The sequence below is a fragment of the Aegilops tauschii genome, chromosome 7, assembly GCF_002575655.3.
Source record: "Aegilops tauschii subsp. strangulata cultivar AL8/78 chromosome 7, Aet v6.0, whole genome shotgun sequence".
NCBI classification, from domain to species: Eukaryota; Viridiplantae; Streptophyta; class Magnoliopsida; order Poales; family Poaceae; genus Aegilops; species Aegilops tauschii.
In genome coordinates, this window is record NC_053041.3 from 19643233 (window position 1) to 19654204 (window position 10972).

At 41.7% G+C, this 10972-nt stretch overlaps 2 protein-coding genes across 2 annotated transcripts in view; one reads left to right on the plus strand and one right to left on the minus strand.

Annotated features, from left to right (window-relative positions):
* Positions 1-5071, plus strand: part of LOC109785683 (MADS-box transcription factor 50-like) — a 39889-nt gene extending 34818 nt beyond the window's left edge. The window contains exons 2-6 of the mRNA XM_020344280.2: positions 3606-3687; positions 4039-4100; positions 4186-4285; positions 4666-4749; positions 4934-5071. Coding sequence (XP_020199869.1) covers positions 3606-3687; positions 4039-4100; positions 4186-4285; positions 4666-4749; positions 4934-5071 — 466 coding nt within the window. The remainder of the gene's footprint in view (positions 1-3605; positions 3688-4038; positions 4101-4185; positions 4286-4665; positions 4750-4933) is intronic.
* A 4181-nt stretch (positions 5072-9252) lies between these two features.
* LOC109785680 (uncharacterized) lies at positions 9253-10474 on the minus strand. The gene is made up of 2 exons (XM_020344278.4): positions 10181-10474; positions 9253-10098 (listed from the first exon to the last, which is right to left on the minus strand). Exons 1-2 carry the CDS (start codon positions 10258-10260, stop codon positions 9507-9509), a joined length of 672 nt encoding a protein of 223 aa, XP_020199867.1. The 5' UTR covers positions 10261-10474; the 3' UTR covers positions 9253-9506.
* Between the last annotated feature and the right edge of the window lie 498 nt (positions 10475-10972).

A 10972-nucleotide genomic window follows, 5' to 3' on the forward strand; every position in this document is an offset into this window, starting at 1 on the left:
CCGACTGCTGGTCACAGTCTATGAGATTGGGGTGATCTCTAGCAAGCTCATGAACAGGCCAGGAGTGTGACTAATATGCTCCACTCGAGGGGTCGGCCTTCGGCAGCCTCGTATCAGTGAGACTTGTGGTGAAACTTCTTGATGCCAAACTGACAATTCAAGGCATAGTCCATTATTCAGTTGTGAAGGACTGTAACTTCTTGGTCTAGGTGGAGCTCAACCTTAATCGATCTCCACTGAGATGCTGGTATATCAAAACAGCGTTTGGAACAAAGGACAAGTGGGCCCCTGAGATCTGGTGGGGGATTGTTGAAATATGAGATGGGCCTAGATCCCATATGACAATTTTAGATTTAATCTCTAAGGGCCCATGTAGGTGGCATGACAAGGTGGTGGAAAGTTTAGTCCCATACCGCTAGTGGAAGGAGAATTGGAGTGGTTTATAAGGGATTCTCTCCCTCATGCTATTGGAGCTTGAGAAGAAAAGAAGCCCTCGCGCACTCCTCCTCCTCTGCTCGCCTCGTCACGCTGCACCGCACCGCGCCGCGGGTTGCTTGATTGAGCCGAGCCGAGCTCACTCCTATGCGCTTCTTTTTGCCGGTCAGGAACGGAGAGTCTTTGACAGGTAGGGCCACGATCTGAGATGTCGAATCATGGGCTACCGACTTGGACGTGGGTTCAGCCCACGTCTCTCCACGCGCGGCCGCACATATATATGTGGGGCGCTGCCAACCCTAGCCGCCGCGAAAACAGAACGCATTTCCATCTCCGCCTCCACGCCCACGTCGTTCCTCTGCTGCTGCTGCCGCCGGCGACTCCATCCCGTTCACCGCGTACACGGTTGACGGGAGAGCAGGCCTCCGAAACCCCGCCTCTCCGGATCCTGTACGGGAGAGGGGCGATTAGGTTTTTGGGTAGCGACTACGCGACTGCTCGCTTCTGTTCATCTACGTCCGCATCACCTTCGTCATCACCATGTCGACCGACGCCGACCGTGCCGCCGCTGAGAAGGCCGAGGCCGACAAGAAGGCCGCCGAGGATGCCGCGGCTGCTGCGACCGCCATCGCCGCCGCGTGGCCGATTGGAGGGTATACATCGCTTATCCCTCTCGTGTTTCTTTCTGTTGTAGCAGTACTAGCGATATGCGTAGATGTTTCTACTATGTGCGTAGTACATGCTCTGTTAAATCGTAATCAGTGTGTTATTAATGCTGTCCATGTCATACTCATGATTTATTCATGGATTAATTTAATCAAAAAACTACCTATTTATTTATCATCGCCCTTATCCTGATATTTACTAAGTCCAATTTGAGAATACTTTTTTCTTTTTTAGGTCGTCTTCTCCCCAGGCGGCAGGCTCTACGAATTTGCCAACGCTGGGTAATTGTATTATTTTTTACCACCCCCTCCTTCCTACTCTATGTTCGCTTGCTGGCGAAAGAAATATGTGCCCCATCCATGTGGGCATGGGTATTCGCGCAACTATTTTAGCAGCAAAACTCGCTATTTGCCCAAAGCCCTCTGCAACGAAAAAGAAAAAAAGGAACTCTGTACTTCTGGTGAAATTTAATAATAGATTTAATCCTTTTCGCAAAAAAAGGGAAGCCCTCTGCACTCCACCGTTACACTACATCCGTCTCGTTCTATATATCTGGGACCGGGTGTACTCCATCCATTTTTATATTACAACGCACAAACTCAGGCCACCACTCACAAGGTTTATGGCCTCTTTGATTTGCAGGATTTTAAAAATCTGAGAATAGGGAAAATACAAGATTAGAATGTCATGCTCATCTCAATCCTACAGAATTTTGGTTTGTTAGATTGCATCATAGGAAAAACAAAAGATTTTTTCAAAGAGGTTTGAGTGGATACTAGAAATACTATAGAAAGTAGTACAAAGAAATCCTTAAGAAAAATTCCTATTGAATTCAATCTTATGAATCAAATAACCAGCATAGAAAAAAATTCTAAGGATTCTTATCCTCCAAAATTCCTATGAATCAAAGGAGCGCTTACTGATGACTGGGTGAGAGTTGCCGAGCTTTAAAATTGGCGTATACTTCTCTCCAAAAAAGGAGCAGATAAATCTTTCTCCGTACGTCCGGCTATTGCCGCAATTTGAGCTAAACCTTAAACAAAAGGGCCTCGAGATGGAAGGACGGTCAGTACATCTAAGCTACTCATTTCCCTATGTCCTAGATTCTTTAACCAATAGGATACTCTGGGATGGAAGGAAAGCAAAAAATATAGTAATATCTATATCTATATCTATATCTATACCTACTAATAAAGTAAGGTGTGTTTTGCCAATTTTTTTATCCGTTCACCGCCGAAAATATTTTTTTTATATCCGAGGTGGTACTAAATTTTTGTGGTCCAGCTGCTAGAAAAGAAAACAAAACAGTTTGTGCAGAATTTCGTAAGTGGGCCGCACGCGCTAAGGCCCAGAAAAGCCCCACATTTATATCCTGCGCACGCTGCTGGGGAACCCTATTTGTCGCACAGAGCCACATATAGTTGGAGCTTCCCATCTGTCGCCCAATGTTGGGCCGGCCCATTTCTGTATTTTCTGTGCTTTTTTTCTATTTTTCAATTTTCCCTTCAAGATATATTTTCCTTTTTCATAAATTTATTTTTTTCATTTTCAAAAATTTCGTTTCTTGTAATAATTTCCGTTAAATCTTAGATTTTCATAACTTGTTCCAATTTTCAAAATTATTTGGAACTTTAAATTTATTTTTTCGTTCAATTTTTGCTCGAAATTCAAAAAATGTTCGCATTTAAAAAAAATCCAAATTTTTTCGAGACTTACAAAATAAATTTCACTTTAAAAATAATAGTAATTCGAAAAATATTTTTTTTGAAATGTTTACAAATTCAAAATAATGTTCGTGATATAAAACACATATTTCAAAATGGTTTTGAAAGTCTTTCTATTTTAAAAAATGTTTGTTTCCCCGCCTTAAAAAATGTTTCACCAATTCGAAAAATGTCTGTTTCCCCGCCTTAAAAATGGTCTTGTTTTTAAAAAATGTTTGTGAATTTAAAAAAATCTTTCTATTTCAAGTTTTTTTTGCCTTTTCCAGAAATTAACGCTTTTTCCAAAAAAATGCTGATATGTTTTAAAAAAAATCAGGAGGTCACCACAACCTCGATAAGGAGGTGGACCTGAACGGAAAAAAGGCACGAGTTGGGTAGTGGCCGTCATTCGGACCAACCCCACTACTATAAACATCTCGCGGACCAAACATGACCCACGAGAACACCACAACTCTCCGCTCTGTCGCGCCACTGTTGTGGAGAACGTTTTGATGGACACATCAATTATCTCTCCCGATGCTTCTCGCAAAAAATCTCTCCTGTTGCAACGCACAGGCATATGTGCTAGTATAGAATAATAACCAAATGCTACTAGGCAGCCTAGAATTACATGGGACGCACTAATGCTTCTCACAATAGCTTATCTTGAGATCGTTTGCCGCGTAGGAGTACTACGCGTTTGGTTATGGCTGTTAACCCTGAGTTAATTAACTGTTTATAGAGTAATTAACTGCTGTTGTTGTTGTTTTCATATATTTTACATCTTAAATTTAAATTCAGCATGCAGAATACAATTGGACGATATAATGAGACAAGCACAAAGGATAGAACCAGCAGCCAGACAGTACATCAAGATATAGAGGTGCATAGTCTGTGTTTCATATATACACATAGTACTCCTCCCTCTTTACTAAAATTAATATAGTGCATATTACTTTTATCTTGCTCAACTTTGTAAGGTTTTACCAAGTTTGTAGAAAATGTCATCAGCATCTACAATACCATTAGATTTATCATGAAATATTTTTCATATCGTATGTATTGGTATGCAGAAGTTCATATTGTTCTCTCTATAAACTCAGCCAAACAGTATAAACTTTGATTTCAGAAAAATCTAATATGCACTGTATTTTGGCATGGATTGTGGTAGTACCTTCTGGTTTATTTTAAATGTGACAACAATTTCAAAAACTCCATGTGATCTCAACTGCAGAAAATAAAAGCTGATGCAGAGGCCTTGTCAAAGAAGCTCCATGCTCTTGAAGCATACAAAAGGTAACAACTACGAGAGACGAGACTACTGTTTATGTACTACCGGACAAATGATAAGTTGGCACCATCTTATACTGTTGAGATGCAGGAAAGTTTTGGGTTCTAATTTAGAAGAATGCTCTATTGAAGAACTGCAAAGCTTAGAGGACAAAACTGAAAAAAGCCTTCTTAGCATCCGAACAATGAAGGTTAGCCAATTCTAACTCAGTTTACATGAAGTTTTAGCAATAACGAATCTATGTGTGCATTTAATCATACACAAGCCGGGCAATGGAAGTTTACACAATAGTTAATGTGACTTCAATTCTTAATTATCTTAGAGGAAGTATAATAAGGTGACATAAGCAGGTTATAAGAGTTGCCAAAGGAGAATACAAGCGGGCCATAAAGTTACATCAAGCTAAAACACTGGCTTCAAAAAAGCTTTGTGAGAGAGTGAGGTGTGCCAAGTATTAATGTCTTGTATACAAAAATGGAGGGAGTATATTTATATCTAAGTGCAAAGATAATAGAAACTTAGCATGCTACCAGTGCAAGCTTAATGCTACTCAATTTTCTTACATGTCAGACTCGGCGGTTGGAAGAGCAGCTCGCTAAGCTGAGGCAGAATGTGGTGAAGTTGAGCCACCACAAAGAAGAACTATATTGCCAGGTAAAGATGGACAATGAAATTGCCTTCATGAATGAAACAACCCAACTCTGAACACGTATCCCATCCCTCATGTGCATCCCAGTCGAGATCACCACCCATTCATGCATCTAGCAAGTAGCTCAACTAAGCGTAACATATATAATGATCTGTCCACTGATGGGCTTGCCCTCGTTAATATGTGCAGTACCAGAAGGAGCACCACCTTGCGATGGCGGCGGCAGCCTCTGCTATGGCAACCTTCCCAGCCGACGAAGACCACCATGATGTCATGGATGTGGAGACGGAGCTATTTCTTGGATTGCCTGGCTCAAGTCGTTCATGAAAGAGAGTACATGCTGGAGAAAATGCTCAGAATAAGCTGGAAACGTCTCTGTTTCCAGCCTCAGCAATAGCAGGCAACAAATGAATGAGACACTAATAAAGCCAACCGCGTTATGTTACCTTAGCTGTTTTCGCTTCTTACTTATGATTATTTTCAATGTTAAGTGTTGGTCGAGTAGTATCACGGTTTGAACTTTTGATTCTATTCCATGGAAGGAGCAGCTGGCACAGTTGTGCCTCTGTTTTTTTTTTTGCGAGAAGTTAGTTTCTTTACCTTTTCTACTCTCTTCGCCTTTGTTACTTTCTTTATTAAATCTTCATCTTTCCGTGCCTTCAACTGGCAAAGTTGTGCCTATGCTCCATGAAAATGACCGTGGGGGTATCTTCCCCGCTTCAAGGGACGTGCACTGCTACCTTCAAAAGCTTATGCGCGATTGAGATCGTTCCTGAATCTGTCTGGTCCCCTCATTCTCTCTTCCTAACGTGGTGGAACCGTTGGTGGTGAAGGGAGATGCGGAGTGGCTACGGTTTTATAGGGGAGAAGGCCTTGCAATTTCTCCTTGTTGTTGGTTTCTATTCTATTATTTGATTCTCTGAGTTCCTCGGGAGTGGAATTCAAGTATTAAATACCCTATGGGTGTCTTTTTGTTAATAAAATAAAAAAGTAGCTCGTCAATACTCTTGATCGTACACCTTTATTGACCAAAAATATTTGTAAGGCATGAACCGACCGTACCCTTGACCTATAATAATGACAAAGATCCAAAAGCCAAACAAATGACACTTATCATTCAAGATATGTTTGTAGCTACATCTGTATCGTACTTGGATAATTCTAGAATTTGAAAGTTAGTTTGAAATCATTGTAAACGGATCCCTTTTTTCGAATACAACCACCCGTTTGCCCTTACTATCTCTTTATCGGAGTGGCTAGAGGCTTGAGCATTGTGCTGAGCCTGGAGCAGTGAGTGGTCGGTCAATTGGGTGACGAACCGATTGACGACATCTTGACAACCTACCTCGGGTGGCGTGCGATGACAAGCTACTCCTGCGAGGTGGGTGAAGGTGGAGAGGCTGAATAACTAGGCGATCTCCATTGGTACCGATGGGTGAAACCAGTCCCTATTTTTCATGGATACAAAGAGGTGGGAAGGAAGGAGTAATTGCGTGTACTGCTACTCCCATGACGGCGGCCATGTTCGTTTTTGTACTTAACAATTTGTAACGAATGTTGCAGATTGCAATATTGTGTTAGCAATAGGATTACCACCATATTTAAAAATCGAAACGGTGAGGCTATTGGTTCAAAATTTGGAATACTTGAGGTGATTCTTTTAAAAGACCAGCTCCGAATCAAATGAATACACGTAGTATTGGAGCTAATCCGTTAATAGATCATAAATTGTTGCTAGCCGAGTTGGTCATTGGGCTAATAGACCCTTAGTGTGCCTTTGGCTAAGGGTAATATTTCCCTAGATTTTACTAAAAGACTGATGCATCTTTAAGAAAAGATAAGGTATCGGTGGTATCATATAAACGGTGGTATCACCTGATATTTTCCCTCTTGGCATTACCAGCTTGCTTCCACTGAAATCTAACAACATGAAGCTATCTTCTTTATTAATAGCAAACTAATTATTACTACCTCTGTAAATAAATATAAGACATTTCCTCTGAAACGTCTTATATTTATGTACAGAGGGAGTACAAAATAGTTGAAATTTTAGGTTCTCCATAAGTCAAACTTGCTTAAGTTTAATCAACTCTATGGGGAAATATGTTAAGACTTACAACAGAAAATTAAAACATAATATATATATATATATATATATATATATATATATATATATATATATATATATATATATATATATATATATATATATATACACCTAATAATAAAGGGGCTATTGCTTCTGGAGGTACGTCATGAAAATTGCACCCAGAGTTTTTTATAAATTACCCACTATGTCACCCGTAAGTGTTGAAAACAATTCGATTTTATTTCAGAGACACCATGGCGTTCGGTTCTTATAGAGTGATGACTCCTGATTTCGTAAGCATGGAAGTGTCCCAATGGGTAAGCACTCAATCTTGCACGCCTGAAACCGGGTTCGATACCTCGCTCTACACACCCTTTTTCTCGCCTTTTCTCTCCTCGCCGCACGAGGTCATGGGCCGGCCCATGCACGCCGCATGACGCCCTGTTTCTCCATTTTGCTTTTCCTATTCTCATTTATTTTTTATTTTTCCTTCTTTAAATTATTTTGGGAATTCAAAATTTTCCAAATTTCAAAAAGTTGTGAGTTTTGAAGAAAAAACGACAAATCATAATATGTTCGTGAACTAAAATAATTCTTGGGAAACCGTAAAATGTTTGTTATTTTAAAAAACTATTTGCATATTATAAAAAATCATTATTTCCAAAATTTCTCGCGAAATTAAAAGGCTCATGATTTTTAAAACTGGCTGTGTATTCAAATCATATTCGGGAATTTGAAAAATAAATGTCCATGAAATTTTAAAAATCTTAAATGATTTGAAAAAATGGTCGGGGAATACAATAATGTTCATGCTTTTGAAAAAATTAATCGTGTATTCAAAACATATTCATGAATCTGAAAAACTATCGATGAAATTTTAGAAGATGTTCACAAAAATTCTAAAACATATTGCGAATTTCGAAAGTTGTTCCCCAATTATTTTTAAAAGCAAATCGATTCAAAAAATGTTTGTTGAATCAAAAAAAATTCATGAATTCGAAAATTGTTCATGCATTTCAAGAAATGTCGTCTCAACATAAGAAATGTTCATAGTAGGCGTTCATGAAGTTTTTTATGTGTAGGGTTTGATTAGTTTGTGGGAAGTCTTTATATGTCTAGGCGTTGGTAGTAGTTCGTGCTCGATGAGATTTGTTTTCAGAGTTTTAAACATTTGTTTGCGCGGCACAATGACAAGTGTGGCGTGCAGTGAGAAGCTCATAACCTTGGGATTTACTACGTCGAATATATTATGATCATATGGACATCACAACCATCATCAGCAAGGATAGGACGAAAGATAAGTGGCAACATGGCGGGCCACCATGTTAAAATAGAGGATGCAACGCATGGGTATTCTGTTAGAGTATTGAACCATACATATTTGGCTAGGCGGTAATATTTTTGTTTCCCATTGCAGCTCATGGGTACGTCGATGAAATTGCCTCCAAAGTTGCAAAATATTTCCCATCGATATCTTCTATAAGTGATCAAAAACATTTCATGCAGGAGAATCCCCGCTTGAGCCTGCCCATGCAGTAGCAACCTTCTATACTGCCCTCTGCACGCTGGGAGAAGACACAGCGCGCCTCTTTGGGCTGGTCCATGTTCGATGGCGTGTTATTCAATTTCGTTTTTTATTTTCATTTTTCTACTTTAAATAATTTGGGACTTCAAATAAATTTCTAAAATTATAAAAATGAGAATTTTAAAAAAATGTCTAATAATTCATAAATGTTGTGGATTCAGAAAATGTTTGCAATTTTTAAAAGTGTTTGCAATTTTTAGAAAAATGTTCGGAAAATCAAAAAATGTTTATGGATTTTGAAAAAATTGATGTATTAAAAATGGTTAACGAAATTGAAAAAAAATTCACCAATTAAAAATATTCTAAAATTTCAAAAACTCTTCTTGACTTACAAAATAGGGAGTAGTTTATTGATTCATAAAATGTTCAATGATTCAAAAGATGATCATGCATTTTGAAAAATGTAAAAAATGTTCGGTAATTTCATAAATTGTTTTGCCAATTTCCAAAAAATATTCATTGATTCTAGAAATGTCTGCCTTTTGAAGAAAAATGTTTCTAAATATGTTCACAAGTTTTCTTTAAAAAAATTACAAATAGTATAGAATATTCATGCATTGAAAATATGTTTATGATTTTAGAAAATGTTTGAAAATCTGAAAAAAAATGTTCATGGCTATAAAAAATATTCATGATTTCAGATATGTTTGTGAGTTCAAAAGAATGTTCATGACTTTCAAAATTGTTCACGATCTCACAAAACTGAGAGTGGAGTGTATCTCGATGAAAGGGCAAAATGTGATATGGCCACAGAAGATTATGATTTTTTTTCCTTCCGTTGCAATGCACACGCCGTGTTCTGCAAGTATTTAATAAAGAATCTATTGAGACTAATTTGGCGTTCGAGATGATAATAGTATATATTTCTGTAGTCTTGACAAACTTAAACAAGATTGAGTTGAGACAAATCCAGAACTTCAATTATTCTGAAACAAAGGGAGTAAATAGGTAAGCAAGCACGTGAACGTTACTGAATAGCTTCGCCTGTGATTTATTCTGTTCTACTCCACTAGGGAGGCAGGGGCAGTACTAACTAGCTTACTGAAACTACAGAGCACCGACTGATCGATGGAACTAAGTAAGTTGCACTAGTAGTTCTTGATGCTGCCGTTGACGTCTGCGTTGGCATTGCCCATGTCGATGGCGGCGGGCTTCTCGACGTCCTCTATGTCCTCCTCCCGGACGAACACCGCCTGGTCCAGCACCGACGCCGTCCCGCCCACGCCTCCGTACAGGTGCGGTGGGGCGGGACGCGCGCCGCCGCCGTGGGTGTCAGTGTCGGCGTCGGCATCGGCGGGGACGAAGGCGCCCGTGTCCTGATCAGACGAAGACGCCGCTGACCCCTCCGCGGTGGCCGCCGTGGCACCTCCGAACAGGTGCGGTGGAGCGGCAGCCGAGCCGCCGCCGTGGGTGTCGACGTGGGCGGGGCCGAAGACGCCCGTATCCTGGTCGGGCACCCACGACGCGTCCTCGCCACCGTCAAGCGACCCGCCGATGGTCTCGTCCGGCAGCACCGTGGCGACGTGGTCCTCCTCGCCCTGGAGCACCTCGACGTTCTTGCGGTTGAGCGCGGCCTCCACCTGCGCCCCCGTCATCGCCGCAGCGGCGGTGCGGACGTCCTGGTACTGCTCCTCCTCCCGCCGCGCGCTGGCCGAGGAGTGGTTCATGCTGACTCCGTTCCTGAAACACACAGGACGATGCTGCCATGAATGACTGAGAGTTGTACAACAAGCTAGCAGGGTAAACAGAGCTGGTTAGTTACCTGCGGGAGGCGAGAAGAGGCGTCGTCCCGGTCCGGCCGGCCACCCGGCGGCCGGCGGCGGTCAGTGCTCGCGCGGCCATGGTCGAGAGAGATCGATGCGGCGGCGGCTTTCCTCCTCGCGAGCTCGGTACAGAAGATCGCCAAGCAGAGAGAGAGAGCGTGTGTAGTGTGTAGTGTGTGTGTGTGTCTGGGAGGGAGAGGAGAGCACGAGCGGTGCGAGCTTATCCACGCGGGTGGAGCTGAGACTTGAGATCGAGTTCTCCTCTTGGATGGGCGGTGGCTTTATTAATGAGTTACTGCCCCCGAGGCGCAAGCCCGGTGCAGGACGAGCAGTGGTAAGAGGGTGCGGGGAATGGCGTGTCGACACGCGGAGCGGCGCCATTGACGAGACAGGGGAGGGAAGGGACGATGGTCGGTGATGGATGCGGTGGAAGGAGACGAGCGGAGACACGCGCGCGCTGCTGCATGCGACCGCCCTTTCCGTCGGAAACGGACACGCAATGGCCTCACAAAATTCCCGCATATAAATATTCCAGGTGCTTTCCCAGTGATGTTTTTGACATACTTGTAACAAAAATTTTTGGGGTTAACAGCCGAGCTTTGCTACACACACGGAATAATTTCACGGACTTTTACAGGACGTGCTGACGTGGAAAGGTATGACTGGGAAGAAGAGATGAATGAAAATCAGGGGGGAGTTCAGTAGTAAGATGGAAGGGGCCCGTTGCAGCCCCGTAAATATCCGTGTGTAGCATTTTTGCTTAATTGTTGGTAATCTTAGGCCGTGTAATA

Coding starts and splice junctions, on each gene's coding strand:
- LOC109785680 (XM_020344278.4), bottom strand. CDS start 10,260: ATGGCCGCGCGAGCACTGACCGCCGCCGGCCGCCGGGTGGCCGGCCGG. Junction 10,099..10,180: donor CCTCTTCTCGCCTCCCGCAG/GTAACTAACCAG, acceptor TGTGTGTTTCAG/GAACGGAGTCAGCATGAACC.